The sequence below is a fragment of the Rhea americana genome, unplaced genomic scaffold (genome assembly GCF_003343005.1).
Source record: "Rhea americana isolate MKP2758 unplaced genomic scaffold, rheAme1 scaffold_106, whole genome shotgun sequence".
NCBI classification, from domain to species: Eukaryota; Metazoa; Chordata; class Aves; order Rheiformes; family Rheidae; genus Rhea; species Rhea americana.
In genome coordinates, this window is record NW_028185106.1 from 2,993,377 (window position 1) to 3,018,427 (window position 25,051).

At 37.7% G+C, this 25,051-nt stretch overlaps 1 protein-coding gene across 1 annotated transcript in view; it reads left to right on the forward strand.

Moving 5' to 3' along the window:
* Positions 1 to 25,051, forward strand: part of COL25A1 (collagen type XXV alpha 1 chain) — a 308,714-nt gene that overhangs the window by 279,124 nt on the left and 4,539 nt on the right. Inside the window, exons 27-39 of the mRNA XM_085309395.1 lie at positions 365 to 409; positions 2,116 to 2,160; positions 2,353 to 2,433; positions 3,257 to 3,319; positions 5,161 to 5,211; positions 5,549 to 5,575; positions 7,470 to 7,550; positions 9,461 to 9,496; positions 10,631 to 10,684; positions 15,843 to 15,896; positions 17,131 to 17,157; positions 17,924 to 17,977; positions 22,811 to 22,897. Coding sequence (XP_085165521.1) covers positions 365 to 409; positions 2,116 to 2,160; positions 2,353 to 2,433; positions 3,257 to 3,319; positions 5,161 to 5,211; positions 5,549 to 5,575; positions 7,470 to 7,550; positions 9,461 to 9,496; positions 10,631 to 10,684; positions 15,843 to 15,896; positions 17,131 to 17,157; positions 17,924 to 17,977; positions 22,811 to 22,897 — 705 coding nt within the window. The remainder of the gene's footprint in view (positions 1 to 364; positions 410 to 2,115; positions 2,161 to 2,352; positions 2,434 to 3,256; positions 3,320 to 5,160; positions 5,212 to 5,548; positions 5,576 to 7,469; positions 7,551 to 9,460; positions 9,497 to 10,630; positions 10,685 to 15,842; positions 15,897 to 17,130; positions 17,158 to 17,923; positions 17,978 to 22,810; positions 22,898 to 25,051) is intronic.

Genomic DNA, 25,051 nt, shown 5'->3' on the forward strand with positions numbered 1-25,051 from the left:
ATTTCTCCTGCCCTTGGATTGCCTTGGATCAGGACACGAATGCTAACCCAATGTGGCTGAGGGGAATTGTGCTCTCTCTGCCATTAAGATGAGCTTTGCCATTTCATCAATGGGAACAGCAGCACCGTATCATCAAATATGAACTGAAGCATTATTTTAACTTTTTTGTGCGTGTGTGGTACCCTTCTGTTTGTTGAGAGTTGCCATAAATTAACAAGTTGTTTGTAACTGATGTTAGTTTCTCTTGTGTTCATGATCTAACCCAGTTTGTTAAGATAGTTATATTAACATTCAGCCTGTGTTTCCATGGCAAGTCCTGCAGGAATTTACTTAAAAACTGACAGATTTATGTGTTTCTGTTTAGGGTCCACCAGGACCACCAGGACCCCAAGGACTGCAAGGGTCAAAGGTGATCTTACTTATTTTACTCGTCACGTTTTAAGAGTGGAGGTATTTTCTGCATTTTTCACTGACATGTGCACACAARTACATGGAGCTCTCCTGTACAGCGTATTTAACTGGTAATATTACAGAATGCAACATGTTTCAAACTGCTTTCTGAGAAAGATGCGGTTTTGTTTAGTTGCCACATGCAGCATGCTCAGATGAGAAGCAGCAAAATGAATTGGTACTGATGCAGGGAGGAGACATCTCCCTGTATATCTACTCAGAGGCTGTGCTCTCATCTTCTGCTGCAAAGGATGCTCTGCGTGTCTGGAGTGTAGCTGTGCAATTGCCCAGAGCCTCCTGTGCATCCCTTCTGGCTGGGTAGGAATGAGGCAGACAAAACTCTGCACACAAGGCATTGCTGGCCACAGCATGAGCGCGTGGCAGTGTTGCTTTACATTACAGTGGTGCACACCCAAATAAGCGTAGTATGTTCTAACCTCAGTAAAAGTGAAAATGTACACATGTGAGCAGGAGCCTGGCTGCAACCCCAGATCAACCCCGGAGGGGCAGGGCATGGTGCTAACTAGTGCAGACTAGTGAGCAGCCTGCGCAGATGCAACTGATACCATATGCTGCACTAGTCTATAAAATGTAAGTTCTGGAATTGCCTATGCTAAAAAGCAATGTGTTGAAATAGTGGGCCCTCCTTAAATTGGTTTTACATTAGTTAAGTTTAGTTAGTCTTATTTCTTAAAACTAATATATCATACTTTCTCTCAAATCTGTGTTGGGAAGGAGGAAATTGCCTCAGTGATTCCAGGTTTTTTGAAGAGTAAATACATGTTTCTTAAATAACCACACTAGAACTTTAGGCTTCATCCCTGAGATCATAAAGAAATACATTACATTATAGATGTTAATTGTTTTGAGAACTTTTAAGAAACTAAGTTCTTCCTTCTACTTGAAAATTGATAATGGAATACGCAGTTAAGTGCACAGAAATGTATTTCTGCATTAGGATCTACACAGCACAAAGCATTTCCACAGCCTGGAGTATGCTGTAAAACAAGGAGGAGTTAGAGTGTTGCAGAGGTGGTTTTCCTCCTTATGGATGAGCGTTCCTATTCAGAAGTAATGATGTAAACCAGAATTCAACCTAACAGGAGTCTGTTTCCAAGATCATGGTCCATGCCCATCAATATTTTCTGTTCCTCTGGGGAATGCTAGTCAGGAATCAGTGCAAATGACATTATTTTTGTGACTGTAGACCCCTTTCTCTGAGTGAGTTTTAGCCAGGAAAAGAAAACATGAAGGTTCTGCCATGCTTACATGTATATAGGGCCCTGATTCTGTATTCGTTCCAGTAATTGACAAAGTCTCCACTGGACTGGTGTCTTTTCACCAGCCTTCTCAGATTTCTTCTTTATTATTATTATTATTTTAATTCTCATGCCATTCTCTGGCATTTATATAAGATTATGTCTTAAGTCCAAGATTATGGACTGGCCTAATCAACTGGGCAATTTATTCAGTATGTTGCATAGAGGTATTGCATATGCTATTTCATGTTCTCTGTGGTGTAGTGTTCTTCAGTTTTGTTGTTAATAATGATAATTTACCAGTCTGAGACATTACTGATGAACTCGGTTCATCTAGCWCTGCACCCTTCCATTGACACCTGGGACAATTAGGAGTGATAATCCAATTTCATCTCATCTTTTTCAGGGTGAACCAGGATCCCCAGGAACTCCAGGAGTTGATGGGGAACAGGTACTTTATAATTAAATGACCTAGTGCAGATCATATGAGCAACTGTGAGTTATTTCAGGAGATTATTTTTGTGACCGAGTTCAGCATAGATTTCATAATCATATGATCATTATTGTGTTGCTGCATAATATGTGGTCGCATAATGGCTGCATTTCTACATATTAATTGCTGGATAAATATATGATATCTTAGGGTCCTAAAGGCTCAAAAGGGGATACAGGTGAACCTGGAATGCCTGGAGAAAAAGGAAGAATTGGGCTGCCTGGCTTGCCAGTGAGTATGAAAAATGAATTTATTTTAGCTTAAATGCTTGGTGTTTTGTTTTCTTTCTTTCTTTTTTTTTTTTTTTAATCTCTTCCACTACCAGTAATTTCCAACAGTGCTGATAAACTGAAACTGAGACAGAAAGCTMTGGGGAAAAATTTTAGGATTGTCCTGCATCTAACCTAGGAGGAGGTGTAGGATTGTCAGAACTTTTCATTCTACTTATGGTCAAACAAAACTACTGCTTTGGAAAGAGATTAGTCAGCGTGCTGACCAGAKTTGCTTGTCTCTTGTAATAGATGTAAAGCAGAACTTAGGCAAGTATARTTTTGGTAAAGTTCAAGAAAATGAACTATGTTTTGAACACTGACAGGAATTCCAGATGACTTAGATTGAGGAGGGAGAGAAAATACATAAATATTTCTAAGAGGTGCATTCTTATTCCTATCCATATRTATGTACAGATGAAATGTGCCAGTAAAAATACAAATCCATAAATGTATCCGTAGTACAATAGATACATGAAAAGCTGTTTGAACTTAAGGACTTCTCATAAGTAATATGCCCCAGATCTGTCTCTATTTTAACCASTCATAAAAGTATTAATTTTAATTGATAGCTGATAATACAAAAGCATACWTTTACATTTGCTAACAGCTATTATTAAAGTCACACCACAATAAAAGCTTTCAATTCTATTATATGCATGCTGTATTCATTYTTTGCATAAAATGATAATTACTTACTAATAAATGTTGTACTTTCTATGTTGAATTTTACTATTAATAAGATTAAAACTTTTTATGGTTGATATTCTGTAATGCTTTTGTAGGGAGCCAATGGAATGAAAGGTGAAAAAGGAGATATTGGTTTGCCTGGTGTCCAGGGCCCTTCGGTAAGTCTCACTGTACTGTTGCAGTGGATACATTAGTCCAGCAATGGTTCTTCAGCTTTTAATTCTGAAGAACACTTCATGTCTTAGCTGATCCTTCCTGTTGTCTTTGATGTTTGCTACACTTGTGCTTTCAAAATATTTTGCTCTTTCAAGAAGTATAGTCCTTACCTTTTAAAAATGTAAGGAATTCTGGTCATCAAGCTAAATACTGTTTAAGAAATGTTAAAGATTTCATTCTGTTCCATATTCAAATTCCCATCATTAACAACAAGTCCTGCTCAGTTCAGTCAAAGCCTTCTGAATCTGTAATGAATGAAAAGATAAATACTTTGCAAGATATAATAGAGGGATAAAACTGATCAAACCAACTTATCTGAACGCTCTGTTTGACGAGAAGCAGCCTAGGCTGACTTCAGACATGTCAGGAATAATGACATGTGACCCAAGAACCATGTCTTGGTGTCCTTGGGCATCATTTCAAATCATTAGGGGAAGAAGCTGTGTTCTCACAGATATTTTTGCCTGTGTATAATTTTAAAGGAATGATTACACCTATGGAAATGTGTTATTATTCTGTGCTTGTCCACTTGTAAGACTACACACATCTCTAAGTGTTTCAGGGTCAGATATTCTCCTGATCTTCAAAGCACAGTAAAAGCATAAAAAGGAAACACCACACAATACTCTTGTTTTATGGGTGATGAGTAACATTATTTGAGCACAGTATGTTACGAAACTTCAGAGGAAAAGACAACTGTCTTGTCTGTGGTGACATGCACTTGGTATTTAGAACCACAGTTCTGAAAATTTAAAGTTTGTCTGTCATCTCAAGACGCTCTAGATGCCCTGATCTCTGCAGTGTCTGTGAGTCTCCTTCTCTGAAATGAAAATGGATGTTGATCTTTACACTCACAGGTCATAGAGCATGCCTGCTACCTCTTCAGCATGTGAAGTCATTCAGCTTGTTTTCACTCAAAAGAAGCATTGCATTTTCCAGGAGATTGCAGAGACATTCTTCTTTGTCTTGTGTTGCAAAGCCTGTTTTGTTGTCACTATTGTTATCACCAGCAGTTTGTGTAGCAGAGGGGCTGTACATAGGTTTGGAGGACTGGCTTGACATCCCTGCTGCCACCTCAGAGTTTACAATAACACCCTTTTTGGCGGTAAAATCCAGGGAAAGAGGGGATGTTAAACTGTCTAAATACCATCAGGAAATTCTCTGCCATGGATTTGTTGGACGAAGCTCAGGAAACCAGCACAGAATTATGCATACACTAAATGCTGAACAACCTGATTACTACTTTTAATGACTTCAGAGAATTTTTGGTACAAGTGGGCTAAACTGAATAAAAGGAGAGATGAAGGGCAATACTGAGAATGTGCCAAACCCTACCACGAATTGTTTAGTATCTTTCCATTTGACAGTATTGAGGAGGAATAAAATCACACATCATCCTCTTCAGCCCCTGTATTTAGTGCAGACACAGCTAAAGAGCACATGTGGCAAAATATAATAGGTTCAAGCATCTTTGCTCAGTACTGTTTGTTTTAGAGAGATTTTTTCCTGGTAATGTTTCAAAATGTGTCTTAGCGCCCAGGAGTAAGAGTAAGGAGATGTGTGTTGCCATTTGCATGAGCAAGTCTATACTTCAGATACCTTGTCTATCAAATGAGAATAGTGCCCATTCCAAAGACCATTTCTAGACATGTTGCCAGTATGCAGTACTGCATTATTTTAAGTGTTTGCTCATAGAAGAAGAGTCAGTCTATTTTTTGCTGTTCATGAGGGAGTTCTTTACTCTGCATCATTTAATGACATTGTTTTTGTTTTTTACCTGTAGATCATAGGACCACCTGGACCAGCAGGGCCACATGGTCCTCCAGGCCCTATGGTAAGCGTGGGAGAAAGAAAGGGCTTAAACCCTCTTCTTATTGTAATGCCTGCTTAAAAGAAGTGCTATGAGAGCATGTGACCTTTAGAGAGGGACCTTTTCTGCATGTCTTAAAGTTTGGGGGAAGTGGAGAAATGGATGCACATACCTGTCTTAGTGATAACATTCCAGTGTTCTGGTTTATTCTCGGTATCAGGTGTTTACAGTTGCTTTACTGAAGGCTGCAGTTCATTTGTGAGGATAAAAATACAGCTGCAAGTTGCACCCACCTAAAGCAAAAAGCTCTTAAAAATTTGTGGTGTATTTTTATAATTCAAAATGGGATCTTTATTTTCAGGGACCTCATGGACTGCCTGGCCCAAAGGTAAATTAATTGCTCTCTTGAATAGTCACGGTCTTGATGTCTGTAAAGTGTCATGCTTTATTTTTTAATGCATGCAGCTATGTTTTGTCTTATGTCTTATTTATTATTTCTGATATTCTTAAACCTTAAAGCAAATTTTAATATTAAAGATAGCCTTTAAAGCTTCTTAAACTTTTTGTGATCATTTCTGATTCATATTTCTTCTGAGCTGAATTCAATTTTTTTATTAAAAATTGTGATGTGGCACTAAATTATTTAGTTTCCCATTGCTGGACAAGTTGTACACTACTTCCCTAATGCAATTGGAATTACTTCAAATTATACTTCTGAACATAGAAGAATATAATATAGTAGGGACTCTAAGCCCCTGAGAAAACAGATTTTTKGGGGGGGAGGGGGAAGGAGGGAGAAGGAGATTTTTGGAGGATTGGAATATTTTAGTTTCTTCTTTAATTCACGTATCAATAATTATCTATCCATTAAAATTCAGTGTGACAGTATAGCACAGCATTCATTAAGGTTAGTGTTGTTGTTAGCCATGATCACTTTAAGAATTGTATCTCCCTAATCATGCACAACTTAAAAAAGAGGAGGAGTTTTTCAGTTTAGTTCTTGGTGTGTGTTTAGACTTTTTTTAAGGTGCGAGACAGACATACCAATACCATGTTTGACTCATTATGAGACTTTGTATTTCCTTGACTTAAGAAGCTTGAGTCATGAATCATTTTCTGAAGTCAGGTCTGCTCCATCCTAGCACAGACCTCAGGCTTTTGGCCAGAGACTCAGGCTATGGTGGGATCTCTCAGGTCTGTTCCCAAAACTTCGGGGTTCTTAGTGCTACTGCTCTGAAAGTGACATTGAGTCAAATAGAAAAAGAACAAAGAAATAGCTATTTAGGCAGGGTCAAAGGAGGCAGAAGATATCTGGAGTTACTTAAGGCAGCAGAATAGTTTCTATTCAGAATTTTTTTGAAAAAAAGGATATGATATAATGTAACGTACTACATCAAAGGGAAACCTAGGAACAAGGCCATAGGGAGCAGCCTGGATGAAAACCCAAGTATTTCTGTGTCCCAAAAGAGGCCGGCATGGTCACTACCCTTTTTGATGGGGCAGCCCCCACGCTGAGGTAGTTTTACATGATGTGAGAACAGTTTACTGGCAATCCCAAGGCCACCATTATCCTCTTTTTAATAGTTAAGGTAATAACCTATGCAAAGCTTTTACAGTCACAGAAAGACAAGTGCCATTTCTTAAATTGTTTAAACTTCTGTATATGAACACAGAAACTGTGGACTCCAAAAATACCTTGACACAGTATAATGTGCTTTTAAGTTGTATAATGCTTCTTTTAAGTTGTTTCTGTTTAATTGTGTATGCTTAAAGGTTTAAAATATCTTTATGTAAGATGTTGCTGCAAATTCCAGTTTACCATATGAAAAAAAAACATTGCTTCCATACAAAATATACTTTTCAGGAGATCTCACTGTAGAAACTTTCTGTTTTGAGGCTTATTCTTGCAGCAGTTTTCTTTCAGTTTGAATTATCAGTATAGGATAGTTTATGAGATATGACAAAATTCCAAAAACCAGACTCACAGTTAGTTCAAATCATCTAAACATTCAAATAATTATTAGGAAATGACTCAAGAAAATCTATTATCCATCAGTTTCCTGTAGCATTTTCATACAGATTTCAACTCTCTAACTTATACTTCTCAAGTACTTTTGCACATTACTGTATACATGTATGTAGATTACCAGTAGGTTGATAAGGTTGAATCTGTATCTTTTTTTGAACTGGAATTTGCAGCTATTTCTGAGAGTGGCTTCTTCTACCCAGCTTAAATACCCATTATAGCACCAAATATTTGGCATTTATACTTTTACATTTAGGGTGAACCAGGGTTAAATGGTCTTAAAGGATTGAAGGGTGAAGCAGGTCAAAAGGGTGACAGAGGGCCCCTTGGTCTTCCAGTAAGTAAAAAAGCCTATTCAATTTCAGTGCAAATCACAAATTTCTCTTTCTATTTTAAATGAACAACTCTGGTTTACTCAGCAGCATATATAAAATATACCATGTTGGAGCAGAATGTCAGTCTTGCTTTGTTTTATCCAGAATCTGTCCACAGTAACATCCTGTAACACCTAGTGCTGTCATTTTTTTTTTTTTTTTTTTTGTTATGTGTCGGTTAAAAGTCTTTAGTGTCACAAGGATGTCATCACTCCCATTAATGTTACTGTTATTTCAATGTTGTATGGTGTTTGTGTTAAAAAAAGAACTTTTTTTTTAATATCCTCAGTTTTTCTTCCTCTGTTAGAACTTTTTCAGTTAAAATTGAGAGGTCTAACTGAACAAAGTTAAGAAGTGGTTTAGGGATTGTTTTTTTTTTTTCATTCACTGTGGATGCTGGATTTTTACTTGGCCTTTTGCAAGGATATTTGCCTTGTATGCTTTAGAAAACATTCTGATTGGCAAGAATTTTGTCTTAGAAGGAAAATGAAAGACTTTAAAGATAAAATTTTCAAGTGAAAATGTTATGGTTCTTGTAATTTAAGGTGATAAAGGAGAAAATACTCTGTGTGCTGCTTTGTGCATTTGAAAGCACTCTGTGAGAAGTTAGTTTTACTTCTTCCTCACAGAAGTAGTTCATTTCATCTCTTGTTCTAACATGGGGGTTACTCCATGTGATTGCAATCTAATAGTAAAATGGAGGAGAAAAACTTAGATGATCCAAAGAAAACAAAACTCCTGATAAATATTTTAAAGAATTTTGTGCAGAGACTCTAAGTTAAATCAGCTTCAATGAGAATTTACATTTATTTTGATAAAACTGACCATTTTCAAGTTGACAGTTACAGCTATGTAATGAATGAGTTTTTCAGTTCATAGCCAAATTGTCAAAAATGAGTAAAAGAAAAAAGAAATCTTTGGTTCCACCAGAAATGTTTGTTCAGGCCTTCAGCAAAATATTCCTTTAGTTTTACAAATTATATAGCTCTTGTCTTGCTTCTCAGTATTTTTTTTCTAAATATCATTTTAGATTGCAAAGTCCAGATGTTTTATTTTCTAAAAAAAGACTCATTTTCACTATTAATGAGTTATTTCTCTCTCCTTTTTTGGCCTATATTAACGCTCATGTCCCTGGTATCCAAACAATTTTGGTCCCTTTAGTCTTAGCATTATTGCCAACAGTCCTTGGATGGTCCCTTAGATCTTGCAGTGCTGGTATGTTATTCACATAAAATCCAGCAGAGGTCATGCCGTCCCCAAGGATATTAAAGCCAGTAGGCCGAGGTGCTGCGTGCTGCAGGCTTCCAGCCCGTGAGTGTGCTCTGAAATGGCAATACACTGAAAAACGGGGAGTCTGCTTGTCGCCTGGGCTCTTGGAAATGAATGAGGCCATTGCTGCGGGGATCCGGATTTTGCTGGTTACTTAATGCAGTTTACTTACACTTAAATACTTCCTATCGATGTTAACATATATTTTTCTTTCTTTGTGTAGTATAATACTCAGCACTGTGATTATTTACAAATGAGAAAGCGTGCTAACAAATTACAAAGTAATATTAGTGTGTTAAGGCTCAAAACACCTTAACATCTGATATTCATAGCACTCATGTAGCTTGATGCTTATTCTGATAAAATGTATTCTGATACGAAGCCACAGATGGGTCAGAGATGATGTGAGAACACAATGAGGCTCTTGATGTTTTATGTAATTTTTTTAACTAACATGCTGTAGTAATGTGATACCCATTCCAGAACCCTGTCACAACTTGTACTGTATGTTTGAATTATGTTTATTCATCAGCACAACTTACTAATCTCACGTTCTTGTCATTCGTGTTATATCCATCATCCATGTTTCCACCTAATCGTGCAGGGAGCGTCTGGCTTAGATGGAAAGCCAGGACCCCGGGTGAGTCCCTTGTGTTTCTGCGTCATTCTTTGTTGCCAAGTCCGTGTGCTTTCCAGCAGTTCTCCTGCCGAGCTCACACATGGCACGTAGGAATGAAGGCAAAACTTTCAAGCATTTTCCACGTTGTATTGGAGGGGGCCAAAGAGCAGGCTCTAGCGGCGATGAGTGTGGGGAGGAGAATGTAATTCTCTGTAGAAGGAGCTCTGAATCTTAAAAAGGCAGTTTGGTATTTATTTTTGGTTGGATAGTTGTGCTGCAAAGCCTGCTTAAATAGGGTTGTAGCACAGGATATCTAACCATATTTATTTTGTTTCTGGGTATTTTGTTCCTCCTTGATTTGCACTAGCCTGGGGACTGAAGTGGTGTCACAGTGACTAGCTCTCTAGGCCTCTGTAAGCAACCCTACCGCTTGAATGAAGCATGTTGTATGTCTTCCTTTCTTTTGCTTGTACTTATTTCCACATCAGCAATGAAATCAACAGTGTGGAATGCTTAACGCAGTGATTTGAAGCAGTGTTTAAAAGAAAAATATCAACATCTTGGTGGGTTCTTATTTCCCTGGTAAGGAGTTTGGTTTACACAAGAAAGCGTATTTGTTTAATGCTAATATTGAATCAGTGAAGTGTATGGCAGTCTGCTGGGGTCTTGCCTCAGGCACTCTCATACTCAAAATTAATGTTAAATTCTTGGCTTTTATAATGATAAAGAAAGGGATGAAGCGAAAGAAGGGTGGAGATATGTATTTGAAGGCTTCAGTAAGCCTGACACTAATCATTGTGACCGGTGTGTCCACCTGTACAGTAGACATTACAATTAAAAAAAAAATCATCGTTTAAGAAAAAAGTCCCTTTTTGACCCTTTATTCCTGTAAATCAGAAGATTTACAAAGACATTAAATTTAATAAGGAATTAAAGTCCAATCCAACTACAAGAAAGATGGGCTACCTCACAACCTCAGAGCTTATCAATAGAGTTTTGGAAGATAAATGGATTTTTTTTTGCCCAGGTCCTATCGCAAATTAAATCTATATGAAAACTGATTCCATATTAGTTCTCTGCTGGAAAATAGCTATTAAAAACAAAGACTTGTAAAAGCAAGACATCTCTCTCATCCTCTTTCTTTTGTTTTTCAAGGGTGTTGATGGCCCAGCTGGTCCGCATGGCCCTGCAGGTCCTAAAGGAGAGAGAGTAAGTGTAACATTCTTTGAATGTGCTTTTCTTCATGGAGAAAATGGCACGAGGGCAAATAAAATGTCATATGGCTACTAATTGCATGCCTAGATGTTACTGAACATAATAATATCTCATCTGTTTAAGGATCAACCCAGAACCGTATATGCTTTCAAATTATTCACACATCTATATGTTTAAGTTACAAGAGATGAATTTGTAACTAACTTCAGAGGCAGTGATCTTGTAATTGCTAATCAGTAAGAAGCTTGCTGGACTTTTGAGTTCACGGTTCTACGTAGAACATAGTTTTGTTTGGTTTCATTACTTGTACGTATAGATTGAGGGGAAACTGAGACAATAGAAAATAGTGTGATCTGACTGTGTACTGTGAACATATGCAATGGCAAAAAAATGAGTATTCCTTAATTATTTTCACATACCTATTTTCCTTATTTTTAAGCAAATCTCTAGCCACTCTAAAAATTTTAAACTTTCCTTCTCTCTTTAAGCTTGGAGGATTGGAACCCTCCTATTTCATTTGAAATATTCCCAGTAATTTTTTTCTGATGGAAATAAGATACAGCCCCTATTGTTTACCTATGAGCCTGTCAACTTTAACAATACCGCCCTTAACTTGTATAAGAAAACAAAAGACGATACCTTATACTGACTAAAGCCTCCAAGGAGTTCGTAGCCTAGAATCATGTCTCTCTGAATTTCTCAGTTCAGCAAAACAGCTGTGCTAAAACGACTTCAGAGTTGCTATATTAAGGACACAGCCATGTGGCACAGGTCCAGTTAGCCTTAACAGCCATACATCTGAGATAGGTATGCATGACTTGAGGATTCGCTTTTGCAGAGCTGCATATTGAGAAATAATGCAAGACATGCAGCACAGTCCAAAACAGGAACAGTAGCTTGTAGTTACTGCTCAGGTTAGTTGATGATCTGAAGGACCTTTTCTGGGTTTTTTTCTTTTTTCCCTCAGGAATTACACTCAAGTCTTTCTGCAACTAAAACATACCTTTTTTTTTCTCTCTCTTAATTCTGTGGCAAGATGGCTGAAGATCTTATTCTATACTTCTGAAAATAATTTAGATGAGATATACATATAGAAGCATATATAGATATTGTACTTTTTGCATTACGAGATTTTATCTTGAAAGATGTGCCTACCACTGGTTCCAATTTTTTTCAAAAGCAATGTACTACAATATAAGCTATTTTTCTAAATTATGGAAAATAAACATAATTGTTCTTTCCAAAGGGTCCAAAGTCAGAATAAGTCATGCAGCTGGATCTAGAATCAGACCTACTCTGGCTGTTGATAAGCAGTAGTTATAAAGGGGATAAGAACTGTTGGGTTGCAATTGGTTCAGTAATTGCTTAAGCACAGAGGAACAGATTTGCAAAGATGTAGAAACTGAGGCATGCAAAAAATTCCTGTACACCCACTATGTTCTGTGCAGCTAAAAGAATGGAACGAAGCTCATAAAAAAAATGCAAGGATTTATTTCAGTCAACTAGCAAGATTATTGCTATAGTTGTTTATTTGGTAAATATTAAATATGTTCAGGAGGAGGAGTTGTTTGTAGCTTAGTTGTATAACAGGTGCCTGCAGCCTGTTATATGTGCCACTAATTAATAAAATGTGTATTTTAATGCAATTTTACAATTTGCACATGCATTTGTTGAACATGTTCATGTGAAAGTACAAGCAAAATATTTTTGTCTGCAGATTTCATTTGTTAACCTTTAAATAAATATRGCACACAATGTCGCTGCTTACTATCACTCTACAGGATCGTATTTTGTCCTTGCTAATGAGGAAGGGCTGGTATTAACCTAGAAGGGCACTTGGGAGTCCTAAGGTGAAACATAACCACATTCTTATATCCACGTTATTTGAAATTTGAAAACCCAGTCTCACTTTAATAAGAGGATACAGTAAAATGCTCTTCACTATACATTTATGCCTCTTTAAAAGTTAAGGAAAGAAAATATAATCAAATTAAAACATAATGGTTTACTTTTTTATAGTCAGTGTTTGTGGCAATGATGAATTGCTCTTCTTAGATGGAACAGTCTGTTGTGCAAATTAGAGTTGGTTGTTTTGTTTCAAATTTAGGTACTTAGTTAAAATAGAAAACATCAGGCAATCTTATATACAAAAATTACTTTGGTGAAAAAGTGGGCTAGGGAAATAATGCATGTTACTAGAAAATAGGAAGCCATGAATTTTAGAACAAATACGCCGTTAACTCACTGTGTGAGCTTAGCCATGTAGTTTTCTCTTTAAACTGTTCGTTGACTACTAAAAGCTAACACAGGATAAAACACCTCCTTAAGGATGATACCGATGAACATTTTAATACTGTATTTGTGCATTTTTTGTAGGAGAAACAAAATGACTTCAGTAAATTCTTCAGCCATTGAAAATATCATTTTGCTAGGAGCACAGGGATCCTTTACTGTGGCCATCTTCATTAGACAAAGGAGTTGATTATATATAGGCCTCTGAATCAGACTTTTTGCCTAACTAACTTTCTTACATAGTGTCTTGAGAGAAAATAAAAAGCATTGGTAGACAGATAAACATCTTGAACTACTAGTAGTGAAAGGGAACGTGTAAATATACAGGCTACTGACAGGTGCGGTAGGCATGCAAACTCTCATCAGTCTTAAGCTGGAAGAGAGAAGCAGTTAATGAAAAACTAATTTCAAGAAACTCTTGCCTTGATGGCAAAGACTTGTCTTTGAGCTTGTTTTTGGCTCTCAGGCACATAATCTATACCATGCTGACATTGTTCTGGGACTTCTGTACTAGGAGACAAAATGCATCCTTTTTCTTTGGTTACAATGTTTGTCACAAGTGCTATGGAATCTCCATATCAATTTTAATAGAAACACCATAAAACTGCAAATTATGCAGTTTTATTCTTGCAAGCCATAGCTCATATTCACCCATGATTCAGCATATTGAACTGAAATGGGAGGCAAAAGCAAAGACTACAATATCTGTTCTTTTGGCACTGGTAAGTTGTCTTATGAAATTAAAAACTTTCTTGAATATTGTGAATGTCTGTTTCCCTAACAGAAATAATTTATTGTGATTGTTAAGGGCAATATGCCTATGACAATCCATTAATCTTATATGATCCACAAATATTCAGGACCTCTTCCGGTATTCCAAGCACTTTTCAGCACATGCTTTGTATTGGAAGGAAAAAATCTGTCAGATACATTTTTCTAAATATATTTTTGCAGAACAGATGAAATTACTTCCCTAGACTGATATGCTAATCTGTCAGTATTTCTATGTCTACCATATGTTTAGCAATGTTACAGGCCTATCTTGAGGGAACTTTGTACAGTTGTCTCTGCTGTTTAAGATAAAACATGATACTTAGCTAGTCTTGACGTATCTCAAGTATCGATTAAACAGTTTTGTAGCTACTGTATAAATAAGTCAGCACATTAGTTTCTTCTTAAGAGAAAGTTTTAAAGCTGTAAGAGATTTACTGCTTTATAAATCAGCTCTTACTTCACAATACTCCTATTTTTCTACAAATGTATCCAGTGTAAGTGCTGCTCAGAAACAATCAGGCATTAGACATCTAATCTCCACTAGGCTGAAGTGGGTATAGAGAGTATCAATCCACATAAAAATGTGAAGTATCTAAAACAGATCATTTTCCCTAACACAGTCCTTATTGCTGTGATTATTCAACAACAGGTTGAGTCTCAATTTATTTTGGTGCCTATTTTTTGCATTATGCAGTCAATACAGTCTAGACTTAAGCAGTCCGGTTTTAGAGCTGTGCTAAGAGTACAAGTGATCGGCACTATTAATCAGTCGCACACCTACATCAATCTTATGCTTTTAATAGAGTAATAAATTAATAATGAGTAGTAAATAGCCCAAGGTTTAGAAGACCTTTTGTATGGAAGTAGTTCAATAACTTAAGTGAGGCTATTGCTAGGATGTAACACAGGACTTTTATATGCCTGAAGCCTTGCACTAAAGTTGATAGTATGTTAAGGAAAAGAGGTGAAAAGATGGAACCAAATAACCCTACATGATGAATACAGATGGGATTTTTGAGAACTGAAGATGATCTGGAAATTCTTCTGTCTCATCAACACTTTAAGCAGTTTAGTTCTCTCAAGAAAGTATGGCTCTTCTGCTGGGTTTTACTCAGAAGAACAAGCACCGCAGTCTGTAACAAAACTGCTTCCTGCACCACCCTGGCTGGAGTCTTACGTGCTTGCCAGCCCGGCCTGCCGGCCAACCCACCAGCATCACAAACGGGGGCCTGCGGCCACGGTTGCATAGGACAGTGTTAGCTAACTGGGAAAGGTTTACTCCAGGTCCAGCTGGATGAAGAGCCGTTGGATAGCAGAGGTGGTTGCTGTTGTCAGCCTGAAACTTGTTTTCTTGAAATTTAATTTCAATTGGAAAAGTTTGCTCTATATTTAGCTCACAAAATTATTTTGGCAGCATCCTTCTAGAAACTTGTAATTCTTCCATGGATTTTGTTGGGGAATGAGGTCAAACTTTAGAATAATTTCTTCATGTTTTGTACATTGTTAATGTGCATATTTACATCACTAATCTAGAATCCTACAGCACAGTTAACAACATAGTGCAATGTATGGGATAATCTTCGCAATCTTATTATTAATAGCATTATCTGCTAAATCAAAGCTTTCACTGACACATTATTTTTGTTCATCACAGTGGCAGATCTCAGCTGCTACACTAGATCTTAATGCTGTATATTCTCAGTTTTCATTGCATTAGATTTTTACTGAACTCAGTGTTGCACCTGTTACAAGTTTATAACTGAGGCCGGTGCAAGTTCARTCTCAAAAATATTTTCAGTCACTGATTGTACATTGAATATTTTTATGTTTAGATTGGTACTCATAAGCCAGAACAATGAAAACAAATGTAATATTGTATGCCCAGAATGTCATTCCACCTAGAGAGCAATACATACCTTCCCTCTGCCCTCAGTCATTTAACAAAAATGAGCTTGACAGATCTTTTTCACTCAAAAGATTTAGGCATGCACAGACTTTAACTTAAGAAAAAGAAAGCATTTGTTAGAGATCATTTCTGTCTAAGCTAGTCAATGTTTTTGTTTGCTTGTTTAATAATTTTTTTCAGGGTGAAAAGGGAACTGTAGGTGACCCCGGACCCAGAGGACCATATGGCTTGCCTGTAAGTTGCATGCAGTTTGTACACATTGCACCTTTCATCACTCCTTGATTAAACTGTGCACTTTATGCAGCTTTTCAGCTAGCAATACAATTAGTTGGAAAAGGCAAAGATAGATAATAATTCCTGGCAACGTAAGGTCACTGGCCTGTATCACAGACTTAGATTGCTACTCATGCATGCAGTTATGCAAAAGTAATGGAGCAGATCTGACCAAAAAGAGAGAGGAAACCCAGAGTTTGKTGTTCCTTTTTCTGCAACTTGCAGATTCTCTACTGTTCTAATGATCGGGAGACCACAGAAGAGCTGCAGGAGTTCAGGATAAAGGGCAGTTGTGAAAGTTGTGATTTTATAATGTCAATAAGCTGTTCAGATTCTCTCGTTGCAAGGCTATTTTGCCATCATACTTTTGTTTTGCTTGGCACTGCAGGGACTTTTAAAATACACCATCTTCACCTAAGAATAACTAACAATAAGCTTTTCAAAGTGCTTTTGAGTACCACACACGCACGTGAAAATGAAACTAAATCAACCTTTTAAATAATTTTAGCTGTTCCTAAAAGGTGAAAGCTGCTTTTGGCCTAAATGAGGATAGCTCCACTGAGTAAAACAACTTATTTTAATTTGCTGAAGACTTGCTTAAGTGTAGACACGTCTGTTTTGCAGACTGACACAAGAGACGCCATGTAAATAAACATGATTGGCAAGGCAGAGCCAGCCTCAGTAAGAAACCTGCAGTTTCCATTTCGTTGTTTCCATACCCTCTTCATTCTAATGTGTTTGAGCCAAATGAATTTAAGCTGGAATACAGACTTGTGGTTTAATGGGATCCATTTAATTGGATCAGGCATCAATGACTGGAGAAAGTTTTCGGTCTGTGGAATGCTGAATTAATTTGCCGTGCGTGCATGTTTATTTGATGAGCACTTTTGTGAGTTAAAAAAAAGTCAAATTTCTGTTCTCTCTTCTTGTGAACTGAAAATGAAAAATGATAGGCCTTTTTTGTACTTTTGGCCTGCTCCTGTAATCTGTGTGCAATCTACAGCAAAATTTTACAGTCAAGTTATCAGTTTCTGGAAATGTTAAACACTGACAGAAATGTCCTTCACTAATGGCAATGCTATGTGTATAGTCTTAGCAACACGTGTTGCTAAAGGGAGCGCAGAAGTCAGCATCAAGATGGCCACTGGTATCAAAGCTTAGAGACACTAATGTAGTTCATATGATTCTTTGGCAGGGCAAAGATGGCGAGCCTGGCCTTGATGTAAGTAATATATATGACCAATGCACTCATAATAGTATGGAAGCATCTCTCAAGCAACAGCTTACTGAATTTAACTGAAGTTTATTTCCATGTACTGTGCATGTAGAACATACAGCGAGTTTACTACATGCTGTATTTGCTGTTGCTCTGTGATAAAGAGGACAAAGGTTGCGCATTGCACAGCCCTTACCAGCAGTCCCCACCAGATACTGTGCTTAGTAATACAAGTAGATGGTCCTGTGGAAATCAATGGGATGAACCACTGCATTTGGTAAGAAAATGTTTCCCCAGTCAAACTTGTGGCTCATTCAGAGCAGAACAAGGAGTCACTGATGTTTGGTTAAATAAATTCATCCCTAATTAGAGAGAATAATTGCATACTCTATACACAATATGTATTCCAAAATATAGGCTCTTCCGTTGGCTTGCGAGAAAGACTTACTGAAGTCCTTTCACTCTAGTCCTCCATTGAAATCCCTAATTTGGAGGATTCTTTTCCAGAAGTTACATGTGTTACATAGCATGGATTATTGTCATTTTGAGTGATATGTTTGCTTTCCATTGCTGGCAAAATAACTCTACCAAACACCAAGACATACTGTTCTCACATACACTCATGTGCATGCATGTGCACATGTGCCCCCACACATACATACACATGCAAAGCATGTAGTGTAATTATCTTTCTGTATGTTTTCCAAGAGTATTTGAAAGCTTAAACTGCACATAAGTAAAAGCCAATCTATCTTTGTCCATTTTTTTATAGGGTTTCCCTGGTCCTCGAGGAGAAAAGGGTGATATAGGAGAAAAGGGAGAAAAGGTGACCTCAGTGCTATTAACTGTTGTGTGATTCCTTAGCCCAGTCAGTTTGGCTTTATTTTATAAATTGTCCCATTAATCCTGATCTTTCTTTTTACTGTGTGCCAAAAGGCAGGTTACAGATACGTGTTAAGCAAAATCATGTGTTAGAAGGCCACAAAAACTTATGCACGGAAGTGCTAATATCAACATATGCCAAAGCAGGAGGAAGAGAGAGTTCTACTCACAGCTGGTTTTTAGGCTCATTTTCTTCAATTTATCCTATGCTTGTTGAAAGCCCTTGTCAGCCCCCAGTTCTTAATGCAGACATCACTGAAATGAGTGAGTCACCGAGATAGTAATTTCATACTGGAGACATCAACTCTGACCCTTGGCAGTATTTCCCTGTTGATCCCGTGCTGCCATGCCTGGGTTCCATACCAGATGAATCAGAATAGGAACTGTTTGAATTTTTGTTTTTGGCAATGTCTTATTTACAATTCCGAGAAGTAAATATTGACACTTGGTGGTTGTGGTCTGAAATGAAATCGTATTCTACAGTTTAGGTAAACCCCAAAACTTTCCCAGAAAGTTCCCTAGAAAGGGAAGTTAACAGAAAGAGCCTAACTTATTTAGGCTCTCCAGACACATGACTTGGAAATATGCTCAATAAAAAGCAATTTAGGATGAAATGTGGGCAGAGGAAGCTTATAAACAAACCTCTGCTGTATCTGCAGTCCGCAGCCAATTCCTGTGCTCCCTTCTACTTGCTAAAACCGCTGAATTAGCACACACCCCCAGCCGCTTAATACAAAGTCCATATACATGGCATATATAGTGCAGACGACAATTTTTTGCCTAGCTGACATATACAGGTTTATTCTAGGTCCACATCCCATCAAGGAATACCTGTCAATCAGGCAAAAAGATTCACCATGGCAGATTAAGATGCTTTAAAATGTATCTTCTGCTTCTGTCCCTTGTGGTGGTGTTCGCATTGTGAACTCGGAGATCACTGGTGTGTAACACACTGATTTTGGGGGAAAAGCTCTTTCTTAAGCAGGGTCTCGATGAGTGGTGTAAAGGCAGCAGCTGACCTGGCAGAGTAATAACAATGAATGGTGAGCTGTTGCTTGCTGTCAGAGACTGTGGCCTGTCCTCCAGAAGCAAACAGTCTTTCCTTTCCTCTTCAGCAGCAGTTGTCAGTAAAAGGTGTAGCTGATGACTAACAGATGTGATAGATTACTGGCTGCCCAGATGGCTGCCCTGTGCTAAGCAGTGGGTGTTATGGCAGATGCCACGTTGAATGAGCCAGTAGTGTGTTCTCATATAGGGATATACTGGGAGGACTGTGTTACTGTCCCCCTCTACTCARTCCTGGTGAGGCTAGTTAAGTACTGTGTCCAGGATTTTGGGCCTTCCAGTTCAAGAAATATTAGAGATACTGGAGGAGGAGGGCTACTGAGCTAGCAGAGGCCTGGCTGGGGCACACGACCCATAGGAGAGRTCAAGGCAGTTGGGCTGACTTAGCCTGGCAAAGAGGAGGTTGAAGGGGGAAATCATAGTAACCTGAAACTACTTGAAGGAAAGTTGCAAAGATGATGGAGCGAAACTCTCCTGGGTAGTGGCTGATGGTAAAACGAGGGGCCATGAGCTGCTCCTTGGGAGGTTCAGAGAAGCCATAGGAAGAACCTAACTCATTAGGAGGACAGGGCAGCACTGGGACAGGTTACTCAGAGAGGTGGCTGAACTGCTTGCTGTTCCTGAAGGCTTTCAGGACCTGGCCTGCTCTGGTCTGTCCCAGAAATTTGGGAAAAGATAAACCCATTTCTTAAGGAGAATGCATTGGAAATGCAGATTTAAATATTTAAATATTGCTTGCAATATTGCATTGCACAAGTTCAGTTTAGCACATTTCTAGCTTAGTAACTAAATTCAAATTGCATTGCAAAAATACTTCTTATTGCTAAAATTCTGATGTGAGACAGTGACAGTTGTTTTTTCATAGATATGCTTTGATAGGGAATAAATCTTTACTACTTCAGTTTTGAGATCACATCCTAGACTGGTGATTTTTAATGTAGTCTGTCACTGATACAGTGAAACCAAGTCAGTGTTTGCATTATTATTTCTGCTTAACTTGGCTGTAAAAAAAAGAAAAAAAAAGGTGTCCTGGCTGTAATTATTCATATACAGTTACAGTCCAGGAGCACACATAAATTGGTTAACTGGATTTGTATTTTTAAGTTGTGTGAAAACAGTTTGTTAAAAATCATCTGTTAAGTGCTGCATTCTACATCAGTAAACAGGCTTTAGAAAATTACTAAAAAGAAAATGGTGGTTCAAATTTCACTTTTTTCAACTTCTCTCTTTTTAAAAAGGTCCGACAGTTAAGAAAACATASAGATTGAGTCACATAGAAGATGAGAGTGTCCTGGTCCAACTGTGCAGTTGTTTCTGTTGCTGTTAAGGTTGACAGAGGTGTCTGGTGTATAACAAGATTGGCTGGAAAAGCATCACCTCTTCCCCCCAACTCATGTACTGATGAAAATTTGGGCCTGTCGTGCCTGGGAAGTCTTCCAATTGTAACTGTGTTAAAAAAGTGCCGCACATTTGGGTTTCTGTGGGCACTGAGGCAGGGCTGGAAGTAAACAATTTTTTTTTTTTTTTTAATCCAGCAGATATAGATGTSCTTGTTTTCTGTGGCTCCCCAAAGTTCAGGGTAGGGAGGTGCAGCTTAAGGGAGAAGTCAGTCCATGCAAAAACTAGCAGAGTGCTCAAGGAATTCAGACTGTTCTCTTTTCTACACAGATTATTGCTGCTCTGGTTGGAATAAGATCTTAGGTTTACCCTACAAACTGCAACTTTAGTCAGCTCCTGATTTGTCACACAACAAGTTAATGAAATATAAGTCTTAAATATGTAAAGAAGAGTTAGAAACCAAAGTGTGATTGCACATTTTCAGAATCATTTTCAGAATATGCCCAGGCTCTGTGCTTGCAAATACTTTGTGTTACACCATGCACCAATAACATGAGATTTGACCAGGAAACTCTTGGGTTTCTTTGCTATACTGCCATACTTGTAGATGTGATATGAAAACTTAGCCAACTTACAACTCCTGACTCCTGATTTTGATTATGTCACAATCTTACAATTTGCTAAATAAGAATATTTGAGTCGCTTTCCTCCTAAATAATCTACAACTTTTTGGCACACAGAAAAGATAGAGGAGGAACTTTGTTCCYGTGTAGTCATGATTACAGTATGTTTTGTTCATGGAAATTTTTTTTGCATTTGAATGTCAAGTATGCAATGCTATTACATGAATAATATAATCTCCTTTTAAAATACGGTATAGAAAATTAATTTTTTTATCAGTTTGAAGATGGCTTCTGTTAATGGATTAAGTCTTTCTGTGCTGGTGTGGAACTAGTTAAATGTCTGTTTACTGTGCTTTACCAAAATCTGTCCGTCTTTCCAAAGGGGCATTCCTTCCTTCTCCTTCTACCTTCATTCCTTACACTTCCTTGTCTTTTTTACCCTTTTCCTCACAATTTAAATCCTCCCAATAGCCACGACCTTCCTTGCTGGTCCTCCAGTGTCATACTAATTTTCCTTTGACTATTTTTCCCATTTCTTTGTGATACTCCTGATTTACTTATCCTTCCTATCCCATTTTTTACAATCTTAGTCCAATTTGTTTCATTTTTTAACAAAATATTTTTTRATTTTTGTGAAACTCAGAGTGAGCCTGAAACTCATTTACCATTGTGATCAACTGGTGTGATATCAATTATAAAATGAACTCTTAAAACATCATACACTGCTTGAAGGTGAGGTCATCTTTGCAGATAGCTTAGAGGCGAGGAGAGAGAGAAAATAAAGAATAACTTTTACAGTGTCTAATGTCTGTGAGTAATCTAAGCTTTGGAAGTCTTATTTTAATGTAATTCAATCCCTTGATTTTGCACTGAGTTTTCTTTTTAAATTAAGTAGATGAAACATTGCAAGCAGTAGAGGGAACATTTAAATGTTGGAATGTTTAGATATAGAAAATGTAATTACCACTTTTTACTTGTTTCTGATATCAAGACATTATGATATCATTGCAAGTGCCACAGCATCTCTCCATCAAGCAGTTTGTATCTTTTGATCCTTGTAACAGGGCTTGAAATGAAGGTTCACATTGTATTTGGAGGGGTATCGGTGTGCCCTCAGTGACATCAGTGGGTTTACATGGACAGAACAGCATTTGTCCCAGTCTCTGTCCAAATGCTCAGCTGCAGGAGATGAATTCAGCAAAGGCTGCTCTGGGCCACACTTGCCCTTGACACTTTGCCAGGGAACTTGGTAGAATTTTGCCAGAAACCCTGGGCAGCCAGGCCTCAGCTCTTTTTAGATTAACTAAAAGTTTTGCTCTTGTAAAGTTACTTCTGACTAGTGACAGAGGAATCTGCGAAGAAGCTGGCAAATTCAGCTTAGGCTGTGTGTACACTTCAGAACTATCACTTAGAGAAAACCGGAGACCTCTAATTTTGGATTGTGGATTGCATGCGTTTGCAGATCTGCCTCTATCTCGAGAAATCAGTTTGTTATTTCAAGCCCTGCTCTAGGGTTCAAAACTTTCATAATAATGATAGGAAGTATCAACACAAAGTAATACCAACTGATTGCAGTTCTTTGCTTGTGATCATATCATTTATTTTTCCACATAATGCACCATCCAAACCAGAACACAGTGGTAAGTGTCCTTTCAGCTCTCCATTGGCTTAAAAAGAACCCCCCAAACTTTTGAACCAATCTTTTATCCAAAAGAATGAAATGTGTTTTATCCAAACCATTGTGTCCACAGGGGGAAAAGGGAAAGAAAGGCAAAAAAGGGCCTAAAGGGGAGAAAGGAGAACAGGGTGCTCCTGGATTAGATGCACCTTGCCCATTGGTACGTCTCACTTGTGTATTGGACAGTTGATCCTGCTGTAGATTGATGCAATAAGAAATGAGGGGAGAGGAACAAGCACCAGCTCAAGTATTAGCTGTTACCCTCTGTTAATAGAGCCTTATTGTGAGGTCTGGAAATTGGGAATAGACTTTAAATCAAATTAGGAGGACAAAACCAAAGACCTTCCAAAAAAATGCTGTTTTTATTATTTTCTGCTGAACATGTTRGAAGGGAACCAAATTTGATGTGCATCACAGTCAGTGTCCCACAAGTTGCAATGACCAGTGCTGTGAGCTTGCTCCTCTTGCCTCACCATGTTATCTGTTTGCTCCAGCTAAGTCAATACCGAAGGCATTTCCTTGACAGTAACATTGCAAGTTAATCTTTACAAACAGGGATTCCGTGGAATTAAGGGGGAAAAAGGGGAGCCAGGCCAGCCTGGCCTGGATGGGCTGGATGCCCCTTGCCAATTGGTACAGTATTTCTCTTTCCTACCAACCCTGCATGCGGTTCCTTTGTTTGTAGTCAGCCATTCTCGATGTAAAGTAATGTTTTTTCTGAGCAGACTTTACATTATTCACATAACACATGCATGCGCATGAATAAACCAGCTGCTTCAGTGATAATAACCATAATGAGAGAACACACATTTTTGCTGACACCTTAAATCTAACTCTCAGCAGTTTGCTCCCATATCACACGCCAATTTAGAAGTTTGTGTCCTTCCTACATTTTCCCTGGGAGTTGTTTGTTTGTTATTTTCCTCACAAAATGCCTACTGCCTTACTCACCCTGAATGCAAGTCTTTGTAGAARACCAGCACAATGTCCACTGCTAATCAAGTCTGATGACTTCTGTCTGCATTGGCTCCGTTCTTCACGCTAGCCTACCCCAGAGCTATTCTACACCCTCGACTTCTTTTCAAATCTGTGTAGTCTGGGGTATACGTTTTCAGGATTTGGTTAAAATGAGATTCGTGTAAGAAGGAATAAATGCCATCTCTATAAATCATGCCATAGGTTTCCAGTAAGCAAAGCTGAAGCCTGATGCCCTAGACCTTACACAAGCAGTATTTTTGCTATCTAGCCTATTCAGCAAATAGTATTCAGATCTGAATATAAAAAGCTTACTTGAGGTTTGTAAGAAGATAACGGTCTGCAGCCCAATCCCTCACTGTCTTTGTTATTTAACGTCTTCAATTTAATGGTCTTACCCTTGGAACTTACCTTCCTGAAAGACACACAACACTCTCCCACTTCTCTGTTAGCATGAATTCAAGTTCCCACCTATACTAAAATTCTACTTGTTTACCCTCTCCCTTGTACCAATCTGGCAACACTGATTTTTATTTAATAGCAAAGTAAGTTTAAATACTTTCAATTTAAAAAATGAACAGTACATACACATTTCCTAAAGATCCAAGAAAGATTTTTTTTTTAATTGTTGGCAATAAAATTTGATCTGCATGTTCTGATATTGTTTGGTAGTTAAGCACGGTTCTCTAAGATGAATGTTAAGTAGATTTTATTTCAACTATAGCATTTCTAATTTAAAGTTATTGATGGATTTTATTCTTAAATGCATAGTCCATGTTATATTTTGTTTGCTTCCAATTAATGGTAACCATATCTCATATATTTTGTTGGGGTAATCAAGCATGCTTTCATAATATGAAACTGTTTCTCTGTTTTTGTATTATCATTTATATCTGGAGATTCATAAACAATTGCTGATGAAGGAAAAATATTCCATTCATAGGTAATTACTAGCTGCTAAGCAGACACTACTGCCTCTTGCTTTAGGCAGCAGGCCATTCCTGTCAGACTACATGCATGCACATTAAAAAATTCTCATATTAATCACTATTTTGAGCATAACTTCATGTAATAAGCATTACTGTTTTTTATTCTTAAAAAGGTCATTTTTTAATTGTCTAGTGGCATGATATATGTTCCTAATTCTGATCATATAACTCTTTGATGGATAAATCCTTTGTAGCTATTTAAATCAAAATTAATTCCATAAAATAACAGATCTGCTTAGCAGATCAAAAGTTGGCTTTGATCTTACTGGACATATAGAAATGTATGAAAGCGTGGTCATGACAGAAAAAAAATGGAGTGACTCTCACTAACATAATAAATCCGATGGCCA